Source organism: Juglans regia, chromosome 14 (genome assembly GCF_001411555.2).
Source record: "Juglans regia cultivar Chandler chromosome 14, Walnut 2.0, whole genome shotgun sequence".
Lineage (NCBI taxonomy): Eukaryota > Viridiplantae > Streptophyta > Magnoliopsida > Fagales > Juglandaceae > Juglans > Juglans regia.
Window position 1 is genome coordinate 733183 of NC_049914.1, and position 27023 is coordinate 760205.

Here is a 27023-nt window from a genome sequence, read left to right on the forward strand (position 1 = left end):
ACGTGGTTGAATCTGTGTAATTAGGGTTGCAAGAGTTGTAGCTATATAAAAGACATACGAAGCTCACTGTAGCCGCATCTGAAAAAAAAAAAAAGAATACGAAGAGAAAGAGAGAGGTTTCGATAGAGAGGAGGGTTTAATAGGAAGAAACTTGTAAATCGATTGAGATTGAGAGAGTTAAGGTCATATTGATGACCCGAATATTGTAACCTGCACATCCTTGCGATTTGAAACTTGAATAAGATGATCTCTGGTCAATTTTTTCTTTGGACGTAGATTCGAAAGGATCGAACCACGTTAAATTCTTGTATTCTTGATATTTTCGTTCTACTCTATTGTTTTTCTATTTAGTGCATTTTCTGTTTATATTTTCTTGAACCAATCTTGATACGTGTTGCTATTATTGGTGTTCTTGTTGAAATAATATTTTTAATACAACAGTTTACCTTCATAGATTCGTATCTCAACGTGATACGGTTAGTTAGCTCTCCATATTAATTACGTTCTTCTAGAGTTATCTTATGGATTGATCTCGATATTGGAGGAATACGGGTGATTGGCTTTATCTTTGAACTCATTAGGTGCGTTTGATGTAGTTTAAACATTTAATCGCTCTTTGCCACGTGAGTCTCACATGATATCTCGTTTAGATTCAAAGATAAGTTAAGATGAGTTGTGAATAATAATAAAATTTGTGAGTTAAAATTGATGAATAATAATGAATAGTAATGAGATAAATTGTGAATCCAAACCGGGCCACTTCACATGCAACTTTTGTCTCGCCTGCTAAACATATGTATCCCCAACAAAGATAGTTGCCATTCTCTCTATTAACAAATAATATTATATAGGACTAATGAATAATAATAAATCTAAAGAGACAAAAAATATTTTTATGAATTTTTGTGTATAGACAAAAAATAGTATCACGCATCAGGGCGAGCAAAGAGTGCTCGTAACCCAGAGCGAGCACATTGAAGGGTAACAGTTCACGCCTCAGGGCAAGCACTGCAGAAAAAGTGTGAAGGTCACCCCTTGGAGGGAAAAATTACGCTCGAGGCCAGCATAAGTGTTGGCGCCCAAAGCAAAGCAAGCAAAGAGAGCTCACACCGAGCAAGCAACAACAACTCGCATCGGATGAGCAATGAGTGCTCACAATCCCCGATAAGGAAATTCAAGACAGAGGGGAGAGCATATAAGTGATGGCATACAGGCCAGAACAATCAATGCTTTATTTACACTACGGTGGGAGATTCATAAAAGATATGTTTGAAAAGTCACTCGTGCTTACCATCATTACGCAACGCTCACAGCCAAATATTACAATAGAATTGGAGGGCAGGGAAAGTTTATTACTAACTGTTTCCAGAGTTGCCAAATAATACAATGAATCAGACACTCAAGAAGTTCTTCAACTTCAAGCTCTCAACAGTATCCTTCAAACTGACCTTCGCGGGAGTGAAGCTAAGGCCTAAACTCTGTGCTCTCTCCTTAGACACCTTGTATGTTGTTGCAAAAGGCTTGTCATCTCCACATCTGCAATGTACAAAACATAAATCAATTGTGTCGGAATTGGTGGCAGATGTGAAGTATAACACAGACTATCCAATTAACAAGCCACAGATTCAAACTAGAATTTTAGTGCTTGAGATATAGACACAAAAAAAGTTTGGAACAGACCGAGGAAATCAAGCCATACAGAAAATTATAACCTACCTGTTTGTAGCATGAAAATATACAGTAAATCTTCAATGGCTACACCAGTGTGAATGGAAAATTGACTTTTGTGTGTGTGTGTGTGCCTGTGTCTGTGTGCAGCTTACTTTTCAGGAAGCTTCAGATCAGGAAAGAGCTTGTGCAAAAGCTTCAAAACTTCAGAACAATGAACAACTTCTGCAACTAAACAATATCTTCCACTAGCTGATGGATTTTCAAAGGCTAGTATATGTGCATTAGCAACATCTCTGACATCAACCCATCTGTATGTTACATTTGGAAATCTTTCTGCGCCTGCATAAGAGAAACATTCAACTGCTTGGATCACCAAAGACTGCCTTGTTCCGAGGAGGGAATTATTAGTAGCATCAATTTCTGGCAGAAGTTAAGACATTTCAAAAATTGTGGTGGATGTAACCCGTGACAGATTAAAGCTGAATCTAAAAGTTGGAGTGACTTGAGAGAGAACTGAGATGAAATTGATACTTCTAATGCAGGCAAATCTTTGCCACAAAATATTGCCAGTAATCCTCCTATTGACAGGTTACTTAAACTGCTCACTCAATTTGCCATGGATTTTTTTCATATACTATATTCTTTACATAGGAATAAAGTTAGCTGAAGCAATAAAGTTAGCTGCACCCTCATTTTTCTTCAGCAATATAATCGAGTGCTATTATTCAATGAGCAATGAGAAGGAAAGATAGAGCACAAAAAACAATTCAATACCACTCAAAACAGGTCATCTATATAGTTCTTGATTAATATGGAAATATAATTCACATTTTGAACCCGCAAGCATGCCCTCTTATTTACATTAGGACATTGAGGAGGATATGTCATTTGGTCCAAAGACTATTACCTGATTCTTCAATAGCATTTTTTTATTTACGCTACAAGTTCTTATAAAGAATTTATTTGCTTATGAATATAAGTATATTCAAATAGCAAGGTGAAAAAAATCATCCGACAAGCTGAATGGTACCATTTAAAAGCTCCAGAACTGGCGCCACACTTGCATTAAGACTCGGCTGTAACAGAGGACCAAACGCCATCCCTGGATTTACAGCTACGATATCAATTCCATTTTCTTTTGCAAATTTCCAAGCAGCCTCCTCTGCTAAGGTCTTTGAAAGCATATACCAAAGCTGGAAAAACAATTAGTTTTAAAGAAATAACGAAAGAAATTTCTAACTGCAGTAAGCTAATTTAAACCTGTTTTATTTTTAATTAAGGACGGAAATCCTCCAATTTGATTGATAACCCTCCACGGGGGAATACTTTTTACAAAGAGAAGAGCTTTGGGGGTTACATAATTTAAACCTGATTGAATATTGCTGTTGGTAGAATACATGTCACAAAAACAAAACAAATACAAAACAGTGAGCAGTGAGCACCATAAATACTACTACAGAAAAGAAGAATGTTGTTGATTACATCTTTTCGTTCACCCCCTTCCATATTTGCTGCTCACATACATCAATCATGGTGCTAAGCACATATAACTTATTGTTTTAGCATGACAAAACTTGCCCCAGGCATATTTCTCATATAAGCACCGTGAAAGCGTGAGTGATAATCTAATCAAAACTAGTTAATCTTCATATGTAGAAAATTCCATAAAGAACTTGAAACAGAGATAGTATGTAATAAGAAATTTGCACATTAAATGTACCTTTGATTTTTCACAAACAGCAGGATCTGAAAACCAACCCTCATCAATTGTAACATCAGGAGCAAGAGGTTTCCCATTGTATGCAACCGCTGCCATTGAGGATGTTATAACCACTCTTTTAACAGATAAAACTTTAGCACAAGATCTGAGAACGTTAAGTGTTCCTTTCAATGCTGGGTCAACTAACTCTGCCTGAAAAGAATTATAAACAAAGTCAATATGAATTGAAACCTTAACTTTGCAGTATCTAGAGAGGATTACATTTCTTCATTATTAAATTTGAATCAGTTCGAAGATCTGCAATCAAATACTTGGATGCATGCCATAAAGCACATCTATATATAGTGTCAAGGAGATAAAAGAAGCATCAAAGCAACATTATTAAGTCATTTTAAAAGATTTGAAATGCAATCAGTTGGACTTTGTCATCTGAGCAAACTCGTGAAATGAAGAACTTTAAAAAAAGCATAGGAATTTGGAATATAGAGGAGTACTGTTAGAGGACATGAAAGTTTCGTCTACTTTTAGTTAATCACCAAGCATGGTACAAAAATAGGTCGTTCTTTGAAACAAACAAAAATGCTATACCAGATTACAGTCGCACAGATTCAATTTAAGCGAAACAGAATGTACCTGTGGATCGGTGACACTGAAATAAGCTGGTGATGCCGTATGAAAAACTCCGTCACATCCATCAACCACAGAATCAAAAGATCCTTCTTCCAGTAAGTCTGCTTTGAACAAATGAAGTCTTTCCTTCGCTCCATCTAGCCCAATTAAGTGTTCTGTCTTATTTGGATCATCTGTGGCACACATTTAAAGCAGAACCCATAAATTACTTATACTGTATCTTCTCAGAAGTATACTTCTAGAAACGTCGTTTGTAAATGAAACCCAAGAGTGTGATTTGCATAGAAAATCCAGGAGTTATGAAATGAGAGTGCAGAGAGTTGAGTACGGACTTGGGTCACGAACTGAGGCTTTGACATTGTAGCCGCGTTGAAGCAAGAGCTTCACCAGCCATGACGCTATGTATCCGGACGCTCCGGTTACACACACCACCTTCCCTGTCCCACTACTCATTATCCTCCACCTCTCTGAGAATCTTCCTTCTGTCTATGTTGTTTGGAAGCATTATATGCATGTTCTACTTTTCATAAAAAAAAGTTACTTTATTTTTAGCGACCTTTTCGATTACAGGGACAAGAAAGTATAAGTTTGACGGTTAGGTCGTTAGGTGCGCGGAATTTTTCTACTTTTATCAACCAGATCCTCTAGCGTGCGTCAAAACTATTATATTACAACTTAACTACTATAATATATTAAAATATTAATATTTGACGAATATACACCACCAACTACATTATAACTTAACTACTATAATATATTAAAATATTAATATTTTCTAATTTTTTTCAATTTTTTTTTAAAGCCAATTCATTGTTATTGGATTAGTTTATTTAAAAGTTTTAAATTAAAACCTATTGGATATTTTGGACAGAAAAATTATACTGGGTTTTAGTACAGAATATTTTATTATTATGTGTGTTCTATGTACAAGTTTGAGTGAGGTAAATTATATGTTTTATACATTGGTTTGAGAGGAGTAATATTAGATACAGTTTTAAAATGTATAAATCTTGTGTATTTATTTAAAAAAAATTAGAAGTTACTATTAAAAAAAATCATTTAGATCTTAAATTTATTTATTTATTTAAAAATAAGCATACAAAACTTACACTCGATAATTATAAATATTACTCTTTTGAACAAGTGAAATTTCGATTTATTTTAGCGTGGCCCGGTAGCGATGAATCTGTTAGACGGCCCAACGACTCGACCCATAAATATTTAAGGAGCCTTTTGACGCGTTGCTGATGTGAGTGGGCTAGTATTAAATGGGCCCAACCTGGTTAGTGAATAGCCTGACAAGCAACCCACAGCAGAGCGCTCTCTCTCTCTCTCTCTCTCTCTCGATAGGTTACAATTCTACCGTTCTTTTCACCTTAAAATTTCTCGCGAGTATCTCTTTCTCTATCGTTTTCCTCGTCTCCAACTGTAAAAAACAGATGGGGCGGACAAGCAAAGACCTTCTGCACTTGGAGCGCAAGAACCCCTCCACCACACCATTGGGTATCTCTCTCGCTCTCTCTATGTTTTATGCCACTTGCATGGTATTTGTGTATGTGATTGGGAATTCCTCATCTAAGACTTTGGGTGTTGGTATTTTGCGCAGAGTCCACACTTCTTGTTTGCAAGAAAAACTCGCTCGCTCAAACCCAGGAACTCCTCCCTGATGGAAAGCCCATCACCGCCCCTCCTCCCAAAAGCCAAGGTACCCATTTCTCCCTTCTAAACCTTTCTGTTTGGTTTATTATTTTTTGTTTTTCAAGTTTCGGATCCGCTTATGAACCTGAGTTATGTGCCATTCTGTCATTGTTTGAGAGTTTTTTACCTGTCTTTGATGGAGGGAATGTAGGAAGATCTTAGTTGTCTCCATCTGTAAGTCTTAGATCTTAGTTATCTGTAATAGACAGCTTCTAGTGGTAACTCTTTTATTAGGAGCAATTTGGAATTTTCAAAGGACTATCCTTTTTGGCTTTTTATTCACTTAAAATCAATTCAACGAACGTGAGAACCCTACTTTTCTGCCTGAGCTCTTCAAAACACCTCCTGCATTGCGATTTTTTTGTTCAAAAGAAATTGACAGAAACAAGACTTACAAATTTTTGCTTACTTTATTTGCCTCTGCTGCAGTGTTGGGAAAAATTAAAGACTTCCTAGGAGCGATATCAGAAGCAAATGAAAGGCTTCAGCTTGGTGCAAAGGTTTTGTTTTGATCTTTTACTGGCCTCCATTGTTTAGTTGATTTCCGATGATTATCCTTTAATCTCTAAGCCTTGCTTTCTTCTTTATTTTTTTTTGTTTTTTTGGGCGGGGGGCTTTAACTTACGTTTAACGTTTTACGAAAATGCAGGACAATTCTGAGAACTATGATATTGAAGTGCTCACTGGAAATGAATCTGCAGTTATTGAAATGGTAACTGGGTCTCCCTCCCCCTCCCCCCTCCCTTCTCCCCTATTCCTGCTATTACGGAATCCATTACTGATTTTGTTAAGTGCATCTCTATTATAGGATTTGATGCTTGGTGTTGCTGATCTTCATACCTCAGAGGCTGTTGCTGCTGCTGAATCTGCAATTGCTGGTTTTCAGCCTGTGATTCCATTAGCTTGTAGCACTAGTGGAACGGATTCAGAGGATAGCAGTGATGATGATAGTGATGATGGTAATGGTGAAACATGCTCTCCGGTGACACTCAAAACATCAAAGTCTGGCCATGATAATTGTTCAAGTGAAGACAACGTCATTCGATCAAAAAAACGACCAAAGATTGTTGTGCTTCCTTGAGAACTTTCTGATGAAAGAGGTTCCAATCCAGAATAATTGTTGTGAAACTTGGTTGAATGAAATATATAATGAACTGTCAAATTATCATTACGGTTGCAACAGGAATCCAAGAGTTTTAAGAGAATGCATCTGGTAAAAAAAGGGCACCATGGGTTATATTTGGTAGTTGTCATTGATTATGCGTTGTTGTTTAATTTGCTCCTGTATACAGTTATGTTTAGGTTGCTGCATCTTGTGTTCTCATATGTTGCTGTCATTTCCCCACTATCCATATACTCGTGCTATATGCAACATGACATTTCAGCTACCTTGTTTCAAAATCCTATCTGGCTGGTTCTTCCAACCATTAAAGTCTGGGCTCACTCCTGGAATTTTAAAGGTTCTCATTTAGATGCACAAGAGCTTGTCATTTTTTACCCACATTTGCATCGTTCGATATGACTTTAATTATGTGGCATTCTCGCATTCAAGTCGATTGAAAAGGATTTCCTTTTATCTATCCGTTCTCCTTTTTGTTTATTATTAGTTGGCATCTGTGGCCATGAAAAGCCAGTAGTAGATTGATATCTTGGGATGAACGTTGTCTATACTAAAATTAGCCAGATTACATGCAGAGATACAAATCGGTCGAATCACTTGATGAAAAGCCCACCCTCGATCACCAAAATTATCAGACCCGTGATCAAATTGGTTGGATCATGTTGGAGCTCGACGGCCGAGCATGTCGAGTGTAGAGGGACATGATCAAACCTATGAGACTAAAGGAATGATGGAAGGGAATAAAAGAAAATTAAAGGGACAGTTTGGTTTAGTACTCCATTTGCAGGGAAAACAAACAAAGACTATCTGAAGCCCGAGGGGTCAGCAACAACCATAGAAAACAAATAAAAAGTATCCGCGTGTTGCGGTCAATATCCAATACCGAACCATGAAGGAGATTGAAACTCACAACCTTGGCAAGCAACCATGAGAGGGAAAGTACTCGTACCTCTTGCAAGTACCTCGGAGTGCTCGCACACCAAGCGAGCACCCTAAAGAACTCTATTTTCCGACCAGGTTTGGAGAGATCTCACATGCATAGGCAGAAATAAGCTTTGTCCAACCAAATTTGGAGAGAACTCTATCATCCTATAAAACATTTTATCGTTTCATTTCTTGTCCATATTTCATTTTGTTTTGGTGGGAGCAGGGCCTAGCCACTTAAGCAGCCATGACACAATCATAACTAGACATTTCATCTGCACGCCACCTTCTCTGCTCTATCGCTTGATCTTTATTTGATCGATGAGCAATGCTCGATTCATAACAAAATTTTTTTATAAAATTACCTAACTTAATATGTTATTTTTGCAGCACTACCTCATGCTTGTGCTTGCTTGAATGCCAGGTCGTTACGTTATTATAGATTGTAAAACTTTATTTTTTATAATTCTCTTTGTAGATTTGACACTTTTTTAATTAAATATTTTCTCTTTTTTTAATCCTTAATCTTATTAGATTTTTTTTATAATCAAGATTTCATTAAGTTCAAAAAATATAAAAAAAAAGGAACGAACAGGGGATTAATATCCCTTTACAGCAAATAACAATACATACAAAACCCAATTAAAAAATAAAAAAGGATAATGCAATAATGGTACCACCAATATAAACTAGAGCAATAAGAAAGGATAAAGCATTTTACGCTTAACACCTCAAACTAATATCTCAAATTACTAAAAAATTGCAATATGCATTATTTGTTAAGCCTATTTTCACTTTCATTCACCTTGGCCTTCACGATTCAAATTTGAATGAACATGCTATTTATCAGTTTTTCGCAGTTGGGGGGTGCAATGTGTTGAGATTGGTAGTGTTTTTTCCCTTGACATCGTAAAGATTCTGCCATGTAAGGGAACTAGAGTAATTTCAATGCTTACTATGGTAGGAGCTTCATAAAAGATATGTTTGAAAAGCAAAAACGTGGAAGTCACTCGTGCTTACCATTATTACACAACCCTCACAGCCAAATATTACAACGCAAGTCCTCAAGAACGCTGGCCCTCCAGAACAATAGAATTGGAGGGCAGGCAAAGTTTACACTTAACTGTTTTCCAGAGTTGCAAAGTAATACAATGAATCAGACACTCAAGAAGTTCTTCTCCTTCAAGCTCTCAACAGTATCCTTCAAACTCACCTCCACAGGAGTGAAGCTAAGGCCTAAACTTTGTGCTCTCTCCTTAGACACCTTGTAGGTTGTTGCAAAAGGCTCGTCATCTGCACATCTGCAATGCACAAAACGCAAATCAATTGTGTCGCAACTGGTAGCTGCTGTGAGTTATAACACAGACTATCCAATTAACAAGTCACAGATTCAAACTAGAATTTTGGTGCTTGAGATATAAACACAAAAAAAGTTTGTAACAGACTGAGGAAATCAAGCCATTCAGAAAATTATAACCTGCCTGTTTGTTGCATGAACATATACAGTGGCTACACCAGTGTGAATGGAAAATTGACTCTTGTGTGTGTGTGCGCGTGCGTGCCTGTGTCTGTGTGCAGCTTACTTTTCAGGAAGCTTCAGATCAGGAAAAAACTTGTGCAAAAGCTTCAAAACCTCAGAACAATGAACAACTTCTGCAACTAAACAATATCTTCCACTAGCTGATGGGTTTTCAAAGGCTAGTATATGTGCATTAGCAACATCTCTAACATCAACCCATCTGTATGTTACATTTGGAAATCTTTCAGCCCCTGCATAAGAGAAACATTCAACTGCTTGCAAAACCAAAGACTGCCTTGTTCAGAGGAGGGAATTATTAGCAGCATCAATTTCTGGCAGACGTTAAGACATTTCAAAAATTGTGGTGGATGTAACTCGTGACAGATTAAAGCTGAATCTAAAAGTTGGAGTGACTGGAGAGAGGACTGACTGAATTGATACTTCTAATGCAGGCAAATCTTTGCCACAAAATATTGCTGGTCATCCTCCTATTAGCAGGTTACTTAAACTGCTGCCACTCAATTTGCCAGGAATGTTTGTCAGATACTATATTATTTACCCAAGAATAAAGTTAGCTGAAGCAAATATAATATGGGCTCGATCATTTTTCTTTTAGGGAGTTGTTCAAGAATGAGTGCTATTATTCATTGAGTGATGAGAAGGAAAGATAGAGCACAAAAAACAATTAAATTACTCACCCTCACTACTTGTCTACTTCTCAGAATAATTGCATGCCACTCAAAACCCGCAACCATGCCCTCTTATTTACACGAGGAGGATATGTCATTTGGTCCAAAGACTATTACCTGATTCTTCAATATCATTTTTTTTATGTACAATACAAGTTCTTAAATAGCAATTATTTCCTTATATTTTATATTCGCATAGCAAGGTGAAAAAAATCATCTGACAAGCTGAACAGTACCATTTAAAAGCTTCAGAACTGTCTCCACACTTGTATTAAGACTCGGCTGTAACAGAGGACCAAACACCAACCCTGGATTTACAGCTACAATATCAATTCCATTTTCTTTTCCAAATTTCCAAGCAGCCTCCTCTGCTAAGGTCTTTGAAAGCATATACCAAAGCTGGAAAAAAAAAAAGTTTGAAAGTCTTAACGAGAGAAGTTTCTAACTGCAGTAACCTGATTTAAACCTGATCGAATATCGCTCTAGGTAGAATACTTGTCACACAAACAAACCAAATACAAAACAGTGAGTAACATATATACTACTACAGAAACGAAGAATATTGTTGATTACATCTTTTCGTTCACCCCTTCCATATTTTCTGCTCACATACATCAATCATGGTGCTGATTAAATCTTACTAACAAACACCACACTCCTCCCAAGAGAAGCAAAAAGTTCCATAGTCAGTAATATGATATGTAAACCTGGTCTATATACCAGTGCTTTACTTGTATCTTTTTCCCTCAACCATCTGGTAAAAAGACAAATTAAAGAACAATAGAATGAAAATTCCGAACAGAGGGTAACTTAGTACTGGATTTAAACATTCAGTAACAATTAAACGCATCATATAACAGCTGTGATGTATTTATTTGATATGCTTTAAATAGAAATGAAATAAGAAGGCGAAACAAGAATAAGCTCCCCAAAAATTCTACATAGATCGTGTAAGATGGGAGATAAATCATGAAGGGGAAAAATGAAGAAGAAGAAAAGCACATATCGCATATTGTTTGAGCACGACAAAACTGGCTCCAGTCATACCTCTCATATAAGCTCCGTTAAAGTGCGAGTGATAATCAAATCAAAACTAGTTAATCTTCATATGTAGAAAATTCCATAAAGAACTTGAAACAGAGATAGTATGTAATAAGAAATTTGCGCATTAAATGTACCTTTGATTTTTCACAAACAGCAGGATCTGAAAACCAACCCTCATCAATTGTAACATCAGGAGCAAGAGGTTTCCCATTGTATGCAACCGCTGCCATTGAGGATGTTATAACCACTCTTTTAACAGATAAAACTTTAGCACAAGATCTGAGAACGTTAAGTGTTCCTTTCAATGCTGGGTCAACTAACTCTGCCTGAAAAGAATTATAAACAAAGTCAATATGAATTGAAACCTTAACTTTGCAGTATCTAGAAAGGATTACATTTCTTCATTATTAAATTTGAATCAGTACGAAGATCTACAATCAAATACTTGGATCCATACAATAAAGCAAATCTATAGGTAGTATCAAGGAGATAAAAGAAGCATCAAAGCAACGTTATTAAGCATTTTAAAAGATTTGAAATTCAACGAGGACTTTTCATCTGAGTAAACTCATGAAATGAAGAACCTTAAAAAAAGCATGGGAATTTGGAATATATATAGGAGTACTGTTAGAGAACATGCAAGTTTCATCTACTTTTAGTTAATCACCAAGCATGGCTCAAAAATAGGTCGTTCTTTGAAACAAACAAAAAATGCTATACTAGATTTAAGATTACAATCGCACCGATTCAATTTAAGCAAAACGGAATGTACCTGTGGATCGGTGACACTGAAATAAAAGGGTGATGCTGTATGAAAAACTCCGTCACATCCATCAACCACAGAATCAAAAGATCCTTCTTCCATTAACTCTGCTTTGAACAAATGAAGTCTTTCCTTAGCTCCATCTAGCCCAAGTAAGTGTTCTGTCTTATTTGGATCATCTGCGGCACACATTTAAAGTAGAACCCATAAATTACTTATACTGTATCTTCTCAGAACTATACTTTTCTATCCGTACTAACATCACTTAAAAGGAGACTAAACTTGAGATAGAATACTTGAATGCTTCTCTAGTATATAAATCAAACTGGATAGTCTGGGTTCTCGATGAATTAAAGAGAAACTTCGTTTATAAATGAAACCCAAGTGTGATTTGCATAGAAAATCCCTGAGTTAAGAAATGAGAGTACAGAGAGTTGAGTACGGACTTGGGTCACGAACTGAGGCTTTGACAGTGTAGCCGCGTTGAAGCAAGAGCTTCACCAGCCATGACGCTATATATCCGGACGCTCCCGTTACACACACCACCTTCCCTGTCCCAATACTCATTCTCCTTCTCTCTGAAAATCTTCCTTCTCTCTATATTGTTTGAAAGCATTATATGCATGATATTTTCCTTTACTTTATGGTAAGAAGTCAAGTTTGACTGTTTGACGGTTAGGAACTAGGAAGTTAGGTGCGTGGAACTTGTCGATTTTATCAACCTGATGCTCGGGGGCCTGGGCCGTTTGGACAATGAAACTCTCTCATATAATCTAATCTCATCTCGTCATCATAGTTTATTTTTTAAAATTTTAACATCAAATATAAAAAATATTCAATTTTTTTAATTTTCAAAATAATAATAATATTAAAAAATAATATTCTAACAATATTTTATTCAACTTTCATCTTAACTCATTATCCAAACGACACCCTAATCTACGTAAAAAATAATCGTGAAATGTTATTTATCCTCCCACATCACACACTAATTAATTATTTATTATTTTTATCATTATATTTAATCACACATATTTACATATTAATATGTGTTTTTTTTTAACAACTTATGGCTCATATTTTCTTTTCTAGCCCGTAACTTATATTTTGGAAATCAGAGATTAATGTTATTTTTTTTCTATTGGAGTTTGAATCGGTTTTGTTGGCTTCAGTTTTGTTTGGTTGTTGAGAAAATGTTGGAAGCAATAAGAGCGCCATTGAAATGTGCGTGATTCCTATTTTTCTGTTATTTTCTTCTTAAATTTTCTTGACAACCAAGCAGATATGAGTTTTATTGTGATTTTGAATTGATTGTGGGTTGATTTTTGGAGAGAAGATAGAGACGATCAACAGAGATAGGAGAGATCGGCAATAGAGATGGGTGCTTGCGAAGATGCTTGGTGACGGCGGTATGAGAAGATGAAATGATTGAGAATATAGAATGTGAGGGGTCTGAGATTATACAGATGAATAATCTAGTGTGATGCACTCCATTGATTTAATGTGAAATAAGTGACGTGTCAAAATTTAATTAGAAGTTGTTTATGGGTCAATAGTAGACCGGTTGCTCTAAAGCGGTTCTGATATATATATATATATATATATATATATATATATATATATATTTAAATAAAAAAAACATCAAATATTGATATGTGGTATAAGAGAGGATAAGTAGACTTTTTCAAACTAATCTATGTTACACTCTAAAAAAAATAATCTATTTCGTTAATTAATGAAAAATGATAAAAACACAAACATTTTTTTTATTTTACAAGTGTAATCAATTTAAAACGGAATTATAAAATAATTGCGTTCCTATCCCTGCTCTTAATTATTATATTTTACGATAAAAATAGTCAAATTAGTTATTGTTGAGTGTCTCAGCTTCTTTTTGAAGTGGGAAAGAAATTTGCTCTCTATAATATTGTTTGAAGGCATGAAATACATGTCTTTATTTTATACAAAGAAGTCTTTCAAGTTTGATACACATATAAGAATATCACTATTTTACAAAAATACCATAATTTAAAATATACTATTTTAATTATAAAAAATCAATATTTATTTTTTCAAAAAATATATTTTTTTTAAATTAAGATTGTCAAGTGACGTATTTTCTTTGGTAAATATTTATAACTAACTCATTGCACATTGGTATATCACCAAATTTACTTTTTTATGGCTATATATCTTTGGTAAATATGGTAAATAATACCTTTACATCCATTTGATAAGAATATTCGACCAAAATTAATTTTTTCTTTTAACTTTTCAGAAATCTCTTAAAGTCGTTTTTATTTGTTAACAAAATTAAATTTCTTAAAAAGAAATTAAATTAAAATTACTCTCCAAGGCCCTTCAAAGACGACAGCCCAGACCATTTATTGTCACAACGATCTTCAAAGACGAATTTGGTCAAGAAAACTACAAAGTATTTACTAAATAAGAAATTTTCGAATTGTTGTTAAAATTCTTAAAAAAATATATAAAATATATAAGTTATTGGTTAATCAGAAAATTCGTATTATAAAATGCCCACTTTTGTTGGTCCTCATCTCAAGCACACAAATTTTACTGTTTCAAGTACATTTTTAAGTCCTAAAGAACACATCCAATGCCTTCAGCTCAACCAAGAAGCCCACATCAAAGTGTTACCAGTAACAGTCCGTCAGGCCTTGTTTCAATATCGAAGAAGCCAAGGTATGGTGATGCTCTTAAAGCTGCAAATGGAATGGAGCTCAAAAGTTGGTTGTTGCTGATTGCTGACTGTTGAAGGCCAATGAAGAAAAGAGGGCAATAACCAGATTAATTATACTTGATTAAGTTATGTTGGTATATTCTAGCTTTTCATAGTTCATAAGAAGGCTTTTACAGAGTCATTCACAGATTGATGGTACTTCCAAGTGTTGTATAAAACACAAACTTTGTTGATTTATAGTTATCATGAAGATGTTTCCAAACACTCCCCCATAGGCAATCTTTTGGAACATGGATATTCACGTTTCGACGATGCTCCAATGATACATTGTTTGATATTCATTCCATTGGTAGCTATAGTACATCAGACATCCCTAGTCTGATTTGTGCAGATTATGAAGGATGTACAAAGAAGCAGATGATAGGAAGATACATACAGAATAGCTTAACAAATCCACTCCAGTGGTAATTTGTACCATCTTGCTCCTCTCAAACATCTTAACTAAAAGAATCATAACGATAACGTGCCCCACTTTCGTCTTCAATTCATCAAGTGAGCAAATTTTCATCCATTTAGGCCTCTCCTGCAGATCAATAAGAATCAATTAGGTATAATGGTGAACTCAAATATGAAGAAGATAAAAATGATACAAATGGGAGGAGGAGCCATAAAGCCATCTAACTGAAGGCATACAAGCAGTTCCACAATGTATGCAGATTTGGGGTAAAGAGGAGAAAAAAAGCTGCCTTCAGTAAACTATGTAGAATCTTATTCAGTAATGAGAACTTAGTCTATTGTCCTTAATAAGTTATACTCATTCCGTATTGTCCATTTGATGTGCTCCACATCATGAGGCGCAACACAGCTGAGTCTAGTCAGATTTGATATGCAAGGAAATTTACTGGAAGGAGAGAGCAACTGTACATCACATGGTTATCATTTCCATTCAGTCTAATATGCCATTTTAGAGGTTTCAGGGTACCAAATTGAAAGGAGCAAACAGCCAAAGGAATGGATTATTTAGTGCTACATTGAGTCAAGAAAACAGATAAAATGTTTGAAGGAACTTCCTGGGATATATGATGCAGGCAGATGCTGAAAAGCTTTTAGCAGAGAATTTCAAAGGGAGTAGTTTTGTTTCAAGGGAATTATTATCACCTTGAGAGAAAACATTCCAAACAAAGAAGAGCCCTTGAGGGCATGATCAACACTGGGAGGAGCATCTGGAGACACATTGCTGATAAATAACCCATATAAGCCCATACCGAATATTAACATGACTGTCCCAGCGAGATAAACATCTGCAGCAGATAGATTTTCCCATATAATATTTGTCACCAACAGAAGGTTTCAATTTTAAGAACAGAAGAGCTAGCATGTGTTTGCAAAAGGTAAGGATGCATGGAAAAGAGTTTTCCATTAAAAGATAGAACATGATTTCCCAATTTTGAAGCTCCAAAAGTTCATCTGGGCGAATTGTGGGATTTTGAATGATAGCATGTTATCAAAATGAAAGAAAAATTCTGTTGAAGTGAATTCACGAGAGTCTAACCAATAGCTTCAACTAGTCGTAGAACCATCTGTCCTGAGTGAATCCCTTTGACACAGCATGTCCAGTAAATTTTATATGCATCTATAATATAAACACAACCCTACAAAAACAGCATAATTAAATCCAAGTAAAATGATATGGTATAATAGCATCATATCACGTGAATAGCATTTATGCAATTAGTCTCAAAATTCTCATATGCTCGAATTTGAACACTGAGTCAGTTATTGCTAAGAGTTTTCGGGAAGCTATAAAGAACGAACCTGGAACAACTTCAATGGTATACACTAGATTAAAATAAATGCAGTTCCGAGACAGATTTATATTATTTTGGGAGACAAGTTACTCAAGGCCAGATTGGAATAGGCATTCCAAATTCAGTATGTGATGGTCTTATGGTGGCACTAATGAGAATGCCAGCAATTGTGCTTTGCTTTGCAGTATTCTGCTCAGGTTTTGGGAACTCATTTGGAGAGGTGTGGCTGAAGGAAAAAAAAAAGGCTGTTAGATCAGCAATTGCTTCTGCTGCCACATTTTATCCTCATTGGAAAGAAAGGAAACATGTGGTGTTTTGTAACATTTGCTGCCATAAAAGCAATAACGAGGAAAATAATTGAACTGTTCATTTGAGATTTGCAAGGATGATTCAATTGAAATAAGACAGAACACATGATGGCCCAGATTATTAATAAAGGAAAGGAACTCAGTGGATGGTGATCAACCCCAGGGAATGACTCTTATACACTGCTTAGTTCCTTGATAATAACAGAGGATTTACTGGAGGGTTTAAGGGACCAATATGGTAAAGTCTAAAGTGCCAGCAGCAGCTGCTGGCCTGCTGCTACTACACCTACCAGTGAGTTGTATCATTAGAATGAGGCGATGAAAGAGGAAATGGTCTTGTCAAATGGAAGCGAGGTTACTCACATGTTCAAACCTGGAAAAATCTTTAGTCCTCAAGAACTTCAGAGTTAGAGCATGAGGCTCATTTAAGGAGATGCACAGGGAATAGAATCTACAGGAATATTTTGAGTTGAGTTTGATTCGTTTGCAATAATCAAAGTAAAAAATCCAAACCTCTACCATCATCATCGTCGTCATCATAGACAAGAAGCTCAACAGAAAATCAATTAACACAAATAGCTGTTAAGACATAAATTCTAATGCTCGTCTTGTAACAATTTGAAATAAATGGGGAATAAGGTGAAGTACATTGAGAAAGCACAACACAGAACCAGCCAATGAGCCTCCAACAGCCAGAAGTGCCAAGAAGCGGAAGTCAAAAATTGCCTGCTCAGTGATGGACAAGTAAGAAATGCTTTCAAAAGCCTAGAATATCCATAAAAACACCTGGACAGATAGAGATGAAATCCACAACTGATTTGACATGGACACTCTATAAAAACAGGACAAAAGCAAAAAAAGAAGAAAAAAGATTGTGAATATTGTGCAGTTTTGCCTATTGCATAAGGAGCAACTTGCTAACAGACCTCTGTGGTTTATAAGCAAGAATGGAGAGAAGAGACATAACAACTATTTTAATACTCCCTCCATCATTTTTTTGGGTAAGTTTACTCCCTCCTCCATTCTAGAATATGTAAAGGCTTTACATTTTCACTTGTCCGTAATATAGTAGATTTTTCAAAAATGAAAGTATTGTTCTCTTAACTCCCATATTACTCATAAATTTGAACCTGAATTTCACAGCCAACTTAAGGACATTCAAGAAAGATTGTTATTTTTATTTGTTTTATTAAAACGGGAATCATTTGCAAAAATGAAAGTATTTTTATTCATTTTCTTATTTTTAATTTGTAACAATGCCGTTTTGTTATTGAAGGCTTAATATTAGTGTTTCTTCTTATGGATAACAAAAACTGAAGCCATTTATGAAATTTATACATTTAAACCTCACTCTTCAGTATAGTAGTTATTTTTTTTTCGCTGAATCTTCAGTATGGTAATTCTAATATTCGGTCACCTGACTTATCAGAGGCAATCTGTCAGACAACATAGCTTTAAACCCAAGTTTATAAACATCCCCTTTTGACACATTTCATACAAAATGGTTACTTCCCATCATCTATAAAATAGCTTTCTATGACTTTATACAGGCTTTATGGCTTTTAAGTCGCAAATTTGAAGGCAATATTTTTGTTCCCTTTCTTTTATGTAGTGACTAAAATTTTTAAAGCGTCATAATGCACACACTATTTATTTCATCCAATTTCCCCCAAAATTATAATGTATGACTCACTGAAAGGATTATCCAGATAATCAAAGTACCAAGAAAGGATTAGCTTTCCTTTATTTTGTTCTCTAAAATGACTCATAGTTTAGCTGAAACTTTTTTTTAAAAAAAATTCAAGATCAATTTAGTTTCAACACAAATGGACAAAAAAAAAAAAAGAGTGAGGCAGCTGTAGTGAATCTACTTACCCTCTCAATGGTCGACTCGGTGGACGTAACGAAACGGGCAACCGGGTTGCCATTCGGGTTCCCTAGTGCATAGTTCAGCCCCGATTCAGGCGGTACAGAGGGCTCAACAACTAAGGGAGTTGATGAAGAAGTAGCAGATGGAAGCCTGGGTTCTCTTGGCAGTGAGGATTTTGACTCGGAAGATGATGAGGAGGAGGAGCTCAAAGAAGCACAAGTACGCGAATCGAGGGGCCGATTGTATAAAGGCCGGCTGATGGGAACGGAGATGGAGAGTGGCATCATGGTGGAGATGGCAGCCATGAGAGCCATTGCAGAGAAAATAAAGATTTTTGAGAGGGCATATGCAACTGAACTATGCGTCTCTTCTCTGGCGGCTAATAACGGTAATTTGTCAATAGAAGCGGTAGGTTCACGCTCAGTGTGAGGCGCGTGGGGTTGGACTAAAAGCTCGGGAGATGAAATGATCCACACATATGGTCCAGCATGGAGGCACAAAGATAGTGATCCCGTTTACAGCCGTTGATCAAATTGATAAAGAAATTCTTATACACTATACTATTATCTTAATTAATAAGATATATTACATTTATCATTATTAAATAATTATTTATTATATATATATATTTTTTTAATAATAATAAATATATTATATATTATTTAATATGATCAAAATAAAATAAAAATATGATGTATAACTTTACTCAATTAACAAAAGTCTATACATGGTCTGGCCTGAAATAATCTTGATCTTAGCCTTCTTCATAATGGGCCGAATTTCAGCCCATTTTCTCCTCAAAAATAAACGTACCGGAAAAACCCTCGAGTTGATGCAGAAAGCAAAAGTTTTCAAAAGTCAACGGAACAATAAATGAATCCCTCCCAGCTGACACCGTAAACTTCCTCAAGTTCGCAAAGGTAACCATCTCTCTCTGGGATGGAATGTTTTGTCGCCTGGAAATTGTTATGATTGACAAGTTAGATATTTTTTTGGTGACAGGGAAAAGATATGTCCAGTCTTCCAAGATTATCAAGGAGATGATGTTGATCGCACTTGTCTCATTTCATCCCCTCACTTTCCAAAAGATATCCATTTAAAAAAAAAATGTTTTTCGTCGGTTAGGTCTGCTATGGTTTAGGTTAATATGTGATGTGAAAGTACAAATTGGATCACCTTATTTATCTCTCTCAATGATCCTGTAATGGGTCTAAGCAATCGGCCATTAGTACCTATTTTTATTAATATACTATACTATATTTGAGTTGCTTCATGAGCTCTTAAGATGAAGTCTCTATGAATCAAGAGCAAGAAATTTTTCATTTTTCTACACCTAAAGGAACTGCAAAATTCGGGCGAGATTTTATGTTGCCAATGGACTATAGCATATGTTACGCACGGTAAGTGTACTTCCTGACTGGCGTATTGACGTTTTTTAATCAATCTGTGGAAATCTATTCAAGTCGCACGAGGTATTATTCTGAGCTTGGAGTGTTTGGCCTTCTTCTGGTGTTAGGCTGTTTGTCCTTTAGATGATGCTGTGTGGTTATATTTTGAAGCAGGGCTTCAAGGAAATTCCAATTTTCCATTTAGCTTTTGGTCCTTAACAAGGCAAATGCAGTCGTGGGTAGCTTTTGCAGGATATCTTGGATGGGCTGAAAGCCTGAAAGTGGTCCTTCCCCTCTTTATATCAGACACCCAATGAGCTTTCATCCCTATTTGACAGATTCTCAATTATGTCTTGATATCAATAAACGTATCAGATTGCTTGTGAGTGCTAGGTGCATGGTGACTGTAGAGAAGGGGTGCTATGGCGGTGCATTGATTCTTCTCTGGTTCACTTACGTTTTTCTTCTCTTCTGGTTCATTTTTGCCAGCACAGAGATAAGGGGGGGAATATGGGGGGAAGATCTTATGAAAGAAATATATTCTTTATTATCATACAGAAATCCTTTTTTTTTTTTTAAATATCTTGGAGTGCATGCAACAATTCTTAGTTGCTTTTCACTTCCATTTGACTTTTTTCACTTCTTTGCTTGTTTAGCATTTTTTTTCTTGAAGTGGGGCTCGCTGGAGTGGCAACCATGTTGTTCCTGTCTCATGATCATCTTATTCTGCTTATTTATCTCTTGGACCACCTTCTTGTTTTTATCTTGTAGAACATTAGAGCCATCCATCATTTGAATCATGTTTAATGGTTTACTGATTTGTAGTAATAGTAAACACGTTGTCCATTCAAATGTATTATCCTTCATCTCAAGTATTCAGTTGTGATAGTTAGCATTCAATGGTAATCTGAGATCGAATTCGGCAATCAATGAACTTTCAAAAACCCAACTGGATCAGGGAGAAAACGAATGGTTGCAAGAGGAAAGCCAAAGATGTCCACCAGTAGTGGAGCATTTTGAGCGTGTTGACAGTGTTGTTATATTTTTGTTTTCTGTTTCATAAATAAACCCAGAAGAATTTACTCATTTATATATAAATCAGTGATGGTGTTTCCTCTTCTATTTGACTTGATTAAACCAGAAGCTGAGCAATCATTAATTACTGCAGAATGAGATGAAAGCAGCCACTGCTGCTAACAATGAAGGTGGCCACCGCCATAGTCGAGTGATGGCGAGAAGAAATAATAGACGATGAGGCCACAGAAGTATGATGTGGAGAGCTGCAGGTGTGCTGAAAGATGATTTCTTTTAGCAGTACTGAAAAGAGGACCTTAATCAGCCTTCAAAATCATTTTTTCATTTTACACTTCCATGCATGTTAGATTGAGTTAGTAAAATAATATTCATGGTGTTCACAGTTTTAGAGGCTCTGTTACATGAATGGGATTTTTGGGGAAATCTAAGCAGTAATTTTATGATCACATCAACAGTGAGTAGAGATTAGGTGGGTCCGAGTCATCATATCTGACGGTCCAGGCCCACCCACTTGCCCACCCACTTATCATCACAATCTGATGCGTCATTTAATAATTAGGTCAGGCCCACATCAGACTGTAGCATGTGACTTGTTGCCAAAAGTAGAGCTCTATATCCTAAGGGCACTCTCGCCTTGATGGTAAAAGATGAGGGTATTACTGTAGAAAATTAATCGGAGAGAAATTTGCTCTTCCTACGATTAATCTCAAATTCAATGTATATGACCATTAATTTATTAAAATGTGAATTTTTATTTTATCATTTTTTAATTATATTTATTTGATGCGATATATTATAAGTAATTATCATTTAAGCAATTTTTCTTTCTCAACATGACATTTTTCTTTCTTCCCTAATAAAAAATTACTGGGATTAGAATATATCTCAACCTTACCTTATTTTTTGCTACAAATGGAGAACAACATTCCTAGGATACTTTACTTTCTTAAAAAATAAATGTACCAGCTGAGATAAAAAGAAAAGAAAATGGAAAGAAAACAACATGAGTTGAACATAAATGTAACATAATCAAGTTGGGTGTCGAGTAACGGTCAAAGTTGGAGTTAATCACTGTGCTCGAAACTCTGGTAACTGCACTGAGTGCCTGGAACGTCCTGGAAGTGTAACATAGAAAACAACAAGATGCCTTATCAGGTAAAAAAATTCTATTTATGGGGCCTCCTACACCGCATATCATTTTTTTATCATTATTTTTAATTTTTTTTCTTATTAAATACGTGACATATAGATAATGAGTAGGATAATTTAATTATTTAAAATTAAAAAAAATTAAAAAAAATTAAATTAAATTATTTTATGATATATGGTATGTTGGGCTTACGAATGAGATACGTGCATTTACTGCAAAAGTCATTGACTCTGTCGTCCTCACCCTTTGATGATCTGACTCCTTCCATCCACCAATCTCAGCCTTCAATTATAATCTATTTAAATATAAGAAAATGATTTGTATAAATCTTAAATAGATAAATTTTATATAAATTCTTATAAAAAGATAAACTCCACCTTAAGAAAAATGTTAAAAAAATTATTATTTATTAATAAGACTCATTATTGTATAAAATATTTATATGAAATTTATTTATTTAAAATTTATATCTAGTATTATTCATTTAATATTAGGCAAAAAAAAACTCTAATTTAGTATAAATTTAATATTATTTCTGTATGATCAGTTCCAACTCTGACCGACATCACACATTGTTCCATGACCATCCTTAACTGGTGCTTCTTGTTAAGTTTCTGTCCAGTAGGGGCATGTTTGTGCTTGAATCTTCAATGGGGTCCCATGTATTCTGATACTCTGAGGTAAGGTGTAAAAGCGGAGTGAAAAATTAATACAGCATATCTGGTCAGCTGGAAGAGTATCTCCAAGCATCAATAAAGTAACAGCAACGTTGTCCACCACTGAACAAATCAACAAAATTCCAGATACTACCGCCACCAGAGCCTCAGCCGCAGCCGCCGTTAATGGGTGCCGCAGAACCTGTAAGATATGTATCGGATGTTTTTTCTTTGAATTTTTGTTTGTTGCTTTTAATTTTTGGTGGGTATTCCATGTGTGTGCTGAAGTTTGAAATGTTGTCGGGCGGTGGTGGTGTTAGGTGGAGGAGAGAGAGACTGACGAGGTTGAAGCGAGAGAGGAGGACGAGGAGGAAGTAAAGGATGTGGAGAAAGGGGAGGTGGGTTCTCAAGAAGAGTTGGTTCGGAGCAATAACCATGAAGAGTTTCACTTGTCAAGGATGCAGAGGCTGAACCCCACGAACCCTTTGAGGCTTGTCATTAACAATGCCACTAGAGTTGGAACTCCCTCCCCTTCTCAGCCTACCCATCCTGCTCAGCCTACCCAGCCTTCTCAGCCTGCCCAGCCTGCCCAGCCTGCTCAGCCTACCCAGCCTGCTCAGCCTCGCTCTACACCAACCCCACAAGTAAGTTGTCTCGAGTTTGCATAAAGATTTGATGGCTTTTCAAGTTTCATTTTTGAAATTTGCAAGTGCGTTCCTAAAAAATGCACAAACTTGTTCTAAATTTTTGTTTGTAAATTTCCAGTCATAGTTGTATTTATAATATTTTTTGGCTATTTATCTGAGATTTACCGTAATTATTTCTCACCCTACAAAGTACAGAAACTTTAATTTTTTTCAGTCAATCAACGCAAACTTACGAGTCTATTTATGGTAGCTTATAATTTTGCTATACCCAAATGAAAATATAAAACCGCTGGCTCTCTCTAAAGTAAGTTTCATGGATAACTAAATTTCTGGGTTTCTCTCGCTTTGCAAAGCAGTTATCAGTAGTTACGTTGAATTCAAGAGCGTACACCAACAGAATATCTCTGGTTCTGTTCCTTCTGCACATGGTTGTGGCTGTTGGGCTAGTTGGTTTTCTTATATTCAAGGGTATTCAAGGGCTGATTGAAGGGTCAGAATCTATCAAAACAAAAGAGAAAAAAGTGTTGAGGCATTACCTGCCACAAGTTGAAGCTGCATCGCTTTTGAGCATTACTCTAGCGTTTGCATGGCAAAAGGCAGTCAGGGAATGGCCTAGATTCATGGTTAATTTTATACTGTGGGGTTCATTTCTCTTGTCATTATCTGCTGGAATTCTACTTATTTGCTTCCAAAAGCCTCCCACAGATGGCATTGGAGTCTGTTTTATTGCCTTTGCAGTTGGTGATGGACTATATGCTTGTTGGGTCACGCCGCGAATCGGATTTTGTTGTAAGGTCCTGATGAGATCACTTGAGCCTGTATCGAAAGTCCCTGATCTGAATCAGCCTATTTATTGGATGCTTGGGGCCGGATTCCTGTGGATGTCCTTATGGATTTTAGCTGTGGTTGGAGCCTTGAATTTTTACTTGCCCCCATTGATCATTCTTGGGTTGGTTTTGAGCTTGGCTTGGACTGCTGAAGTAATGAGAAATGTTGCTAATTTAACAGTAAGTAGGGTAATTGCTCTCTATTATCACAGGGGAATGCAATCTAATACTCAATTCTGCTTCCAAAGAGCCTTGACTCAGAATCTTGGAAGTGCTTGTTTAGGCTCTCTCTTTGTACCTGCGATTGAGGCCCTGAGAATTGTTGCTCGGGCTCTGAATTTGCTTGAGGGAGAAGATGAGTTCATGTTTTGTTGTGCACATTGCTGTCTCGGAGTCATGGAGTCCATCTTCAGAAATGGAAATGGTTGGGCCTTTGTGCAGGTAATGTTATTGAAAAGCCTTTCGCTCTTGTGAATTTTCATCACTCTAATGCCCTTTTATGTAGTGTGAATAGAGGAACGATTAATGAGAGGCTAAAACTAACTTGTTGCAGATAGGTCACCAGTGAAAATGTCTATTCAAAGGGTAAAAAAACTATGCATTGCAATCAGAAGTAGTTTCTCTAGTGATTAGTAGTTTAGAAGCATTAGTTGATTTTCTGTTACTTATCTATGGCATTTGGGTATGGATTATGAAGATGGCAGAATCTTTTTAGGTGGCGATTGTTATATGAATTATTTCTGATAGTCATGTTCTGACTTAAAGCTTTGAGAATTTCATTCTGAGTTGAAGTTTACTTTTGTCAGAGTAGTCTAATTTGATTTAGTTAAAGGGGTCCTCAGTATTGCGTAGTATTTAATGGTTTTTAAGTTTTTCATGCTGCTTCTAGATTTAGTTGAGGCGAACAACAATATGCTTTTTTTACTAGTTGTCATTCTCAACTGACAATATTTTAGTTGAGGCGAACAACAATATGCTTTTTTTACTAGTTGTCATTCTCAACTGACAATATTTTACTCTGATTATTTTATAAATGCTGGATCATTTGCAGTGCCATCATTATCTGATTTTGATTGTCAATACAGACCACTAAAGTTATTAACAAACTGCATTTTCAGTCAATTGTATAAGGCTAGTTAACTTAGAGATGTTATTTAGCTATCTTTTAATCCATTTTTACAGATTGCTGCATATGGAAAAGGTTTTGTGAAGGCATCACAAGACACTTGGGAGCTGTTTAAGAAGCAAGAAATGGAATCTATCGTCGACTCTGACATAACCAGCTCAATCTGCTTCCTAACTGGAGTCTGCAGTGGCTCTATCTGTGTCATAGTTGTAGCTGCTTGGACTGCCAAAGTCCACCAAAATTTCACAGCCACCATTTCGCTCCTTGCATTCTTCATTGGATACCTCATGGTTGGTAGCCATACTTGATATATCCTACTTTATTTGATTATTTCTCTGTGCATTCAATTCATGTGATCAACTTGGCCATTATTTAATTTTGATCAATTTGACTTAAAAAATTATTACTATGGTGCACCAGACCAGGATTGCCATGGCAGTACCACACGCCTGTGTGAGTTGTTATTACGTTTGCTATGCAGAGAATCCTAACAACAGGCTGTTCGATAAACTAATAAAGGATCGTCTCAACTTGATTGAATCGGGCCGCGATGTTGTTGTGCCTACACCTAGAGCGCCCCACAGGTTTGCGGCAGCGTAACCGGGGCTCCATTACTCCTCTAAAGGTATAAAATCAATGTGGACATCATTTTGGTCATACCATTAAAACTTTCCATGCTTTGATCACCCTAAATTGGGGTTTTTGAGAGCTTGATCAACCCAACAGAGCTTGAGCTAAATGATTCACAATGGTAGAGGTGGTGGTGATCATGACAAGATATTGAATGCAAAATTTCAACCATTATTGGATGTTTTGGTCTTTGTAAGGAACATGGAGAGCCTACTGATATTCCAATGAACAATAGGCTACAAGATAAAAGCGTCTTCTGCTCATACCCTTTGTATAACGCATATACTTTTTGGGATATTCCATTGTAAAATAGTCTCATCGTTGTTTTATAACTCTTTTATAACTCTTTATCTAAAGCTAACAATGATTTCTTTATCTGTGTACATAGATACACATGAATTCAATTCCTTATTTAAATACTACTGAGAGCTGATTGTGTTTGGTAGACTCGATTAAAAAATATAATTTGTGCCTCTTGCGTCTGAAATTGTAGATTGGATTAATATTGGGTCTGTATTAGTTGCTATTTCCTAAATTATTGAATTGCAGGGACACAAACTTGAGGGGATATCAGTCTTGTCTTGTCTCCATTTGTTGTTATTTCCCTTATTGCTCTCTTTTGCTTTATAGGCCTTTCTGAAAGGAGATTGAAAAAGAACCTTTAAACCACTTAAGGAGATCCACAGAAATTAGTGTCGTACTTAATTATATCCGACATTAATTATATCCATAGACGCAACCAACTCTCCCTTAAAAAACACAATTCCGACCTCTCTCTTTGATGGATGTGATCTTTGCTTGTAGGGGTTCGTTCTACCTAATCTTTACTCAAAACACAAAATTCCTTCCAAATATTTAACAGTAGACTAAAATATTGCATACAGAACTCATCTAAAGAAAGAGTTGGACAATTAAATTCCCATTGGATGTGCTGTTGACAGCAACATTTGGTATTTATCGTTGAACATGCCCCTTTACATCATCCCCTACTTTTATATTTGCATAACATCCTACCAAACCCTTTAATGCCTATGCGAACAGATCGAGGTCCTGTTCTGATCGAATCTGTTTGTGCATTATTTGGTGGAAGTCGAGCAGG

The 27023-nt window shown here is 36.0% G+C and overlaps 5 protein-coding genes across 8 annotated transcripts; 2 read left to right on the forward strand and 3 right to left on the reverse strand.

The window, feature by feature from the left end:
• Positions 1-1184: 1184 nt before the first annotated feature.
• LOC109019504 (cinnamoyl-CoA reductase 1-like) lies at positions 1185-4535 on the reverse strand. Of its 2 annotated transcripts, none has more exons than XM_035685380.1 (6): positions 4354-4535; positions 4025-4194; positions 3392-3583; positions 2702-2864; positions 1824-2010; positions 1185-1536 (listed from the first exon to the last, which is right to left on the reverse strand). In XM_035685380.1, exons 1-6 carry the CDS (start codon positions 4472-4474, stop codon positions 1392-1394), a joined length of 978 nt encoding a protein of 325 aa, XP_035541273.1. In that variant the 5' UTR covers positions 4475-4535; the 3' UTR covers positions 1185-1391. The 2 variants fall into 2 exon arrangements, with proteins under 2 accessions (XP_035541273.1, XP_035541274.1); XM_035685381.1 differs by having other exon boundaries at positions 2702-2843; positions 4354-4529.
• Positions 4536-5388: 853 nt separating this feature from the next.
• Positions 5389-7030, forward strand: LOC109008724. The gene is made up of 5 exons (XM_018988929.2): positions 5389-5524; positions 5628-5726; positions 6149-6219; positions 6369-6431; positions 6528-7030. Exons 1-5 carry the CDS (start codon positions 5461-5463, stop codon positions 6798-6800), a joined length of 570 nt encoding a protein of 189 aa, XP_018844474.1. The 5' UTR covers positions 5389-5460; the 3' UTR covers positions 6801-7030.
• A 1659-nt stretch (positions 7031-8689) lies between these two features.
• LOC109008722 (cinnamoyl-CoA reductase 1-like) lies at positions 8690-12392 on the reverse strand. The gene is made up of 6 exons (XM_035685379.1): positions 12225-12392; positions 11788-11957; positions 11150-11341; positions 10208-10370; positions 9347-9533; positions 8690-9064 (listed from the first exon to the last, which is right to left on the reverse strand). Exons 1-6 carry the CDS (start codon positions 12343-12345, stop codon positions 8920-8922), a joined length of 978 nt encoding a protein of 325 aa, XP_035541272.1. The 5' UTR covers positions 12346-12392; the 3' UTR covers positions 8690-8919.
• Positions 12393-14685: 2293 nt separating this feature from the next.
• LOC109008723 lies at positions 14686-18834 on the reverse strand. 3 transcript variants are annotated; one of them, XM_018988927.2, is made up of 5 exons: positions 18471-18832; positions 17244-17321; positions 16032-16131; positions 15638-15780; positions 14686-15062 (listed from the first exon to the last, which is right to left on the reverse strand). In XM_018988927.2, exons 1-5 carry the CDS (start codon positions 18777-18779, stop codon positions 14853-14855), a joined length of 840 nt encoding a protein of 279 aa, XP_018844472.1. In that variant the 5' UTR covers positions 18780-18832; the 3' UTR covers positions 14686-14852. The 3 variants fall into 3 exon arrangements, with proteins under 3 accessions (XP_018844472.1, XP_035540830.1, XP_035540831.1); XM_035684937.1 differs by lacking the exon at positions 17244-17321 and having other exon boundaries at positions 18471-18833; XM_035684938.1 differs by lacking the exon at positions 15638-15780 and having other exon boundaries at positions 14956-15062; positions 18471-18834.
• A 3763-nt stretch (positions 18835-22597) lies between these two features.
• On the forward strand, positions 22598-25927 carry LOC109008721 (protein PNS1-like). Its single transcript, XM_018988925.2, has 5 exons — positions 22598-22898; positions 23015-23338; positions 23698-24609; positions 25351-25584; positions 25715-25927. Exons 1-5 carry the CDS (start codon positions 22881-22883, stop codon positions 25892-25894), a joined length of 1668 nt encoding a protein of 555 aa, XP_018844470.1. The 5' UTR covers positions 22598-22880; the 3' UTR covers positions 25895-25927.
• Positions 25928-27023: the final 1096 nt, after the last annotated feature.

Bases quoted from the DNA above. Each gene is read 5' to 3' on its own strand.
- LOC109019504 (XM_035685380.1), bottom strand. From the start codon at position 4,474: ATGAGTAGTGGGACAGGGAAGGTGGTGTGTGTAACCGGAGCGTCCGGA. The intron at 4,195-4,353 runs GTCCGTACTCAA...TGTGTGCCACAG, and splicing joins AGCCTCAGTTCGTGACCCAA to ATGATCCAAATAAGACAGAA. The intron at 3,584-4,024 runs GTACATTCTGTT...AATTCTTTTCAG, and splicing joins TCAGTGTCACCGATCCACAG to GCAGAGTTAGTTGACCCAGC.
- LOC109008724 (XM_018988929.2), top strand. From the start codon at position 5,461: ATGGGGCGGACAAGCAAAGACCTTCTGCACTTGGAGCGCAAGAACCCC. The intron at 5,525-5,627 runs GTATCTCTCTCG...TATTTTGCGCAG, and splicing joins CCCCTCCACCACACCATTGG to AGTCCACACTTCTTGTTTGC. The intron at 6,220-6,368 runs GTTTTGTTTTGA...ACGAAAATGCAG, and splicing joins GGCTTCAGCTTGGTGCAAAG to GACAATTCTGAGAACTATGA.
- LOC109008722 (XM_035685379.1), bottom strand. From the start codon at position 12,345: ATGAGTATTGGGACAGGGAAGGTGGTGTGTGTAACGGGAGCGTCCGGA. The intron at 11,958-12,224 runs GTCCGTACTCAA...TGTGTGCCGCAG, and splicing joins AGCCTCAGTTCGTGACCCAA to ATGATCCAAATAAGACAGAA. The intron at 10,371-11,149 runs GTACATTTAATG...TTTTTTTTCCAG, and splicing joins CTGTTTGTGAAAAATCAAAG to CTTTGGTATATGCTTTCAAA.
- LOC109008723 (XM_018988927.2), bottom strand. From the start codon at position 18,779: ATGGCTCTCATGGCTGCCATCTCCACCATGATGCCACTCTCCATCTCC. The intron at 16,132-17,243 runs GTACTTCACCTT...CTGTTTTTGTAG, and splicing joins CTGTGTTGTGCTTTCTCAAT to GGTTGTGTTTATATTATAGA. The intron at 15,063-15,637 runs GTGATAATAATT...ATTGATCTGCAG, and splicing joins TTGGAATGTTTTCTCTCAAG to GAGAGGCCTAAATGGATGAA.
- LOC109008721 (XM_018988925.2), top strand. The intron at 23,339-23,697 runs GTAAGTTGTCTC...TTTGCAAAGCAG, and splicing joins GCTCTACACCAACCCCACAA to TTATCAGTAGTTACGTTGAA. The intron at 25,585-25,714 runs GTTGGTAGCCAT...ATGGTGCACCAG, and splicing joins TCTTCATTGGATACCTCATG to ACCAGGATTGCCATGGCAGT.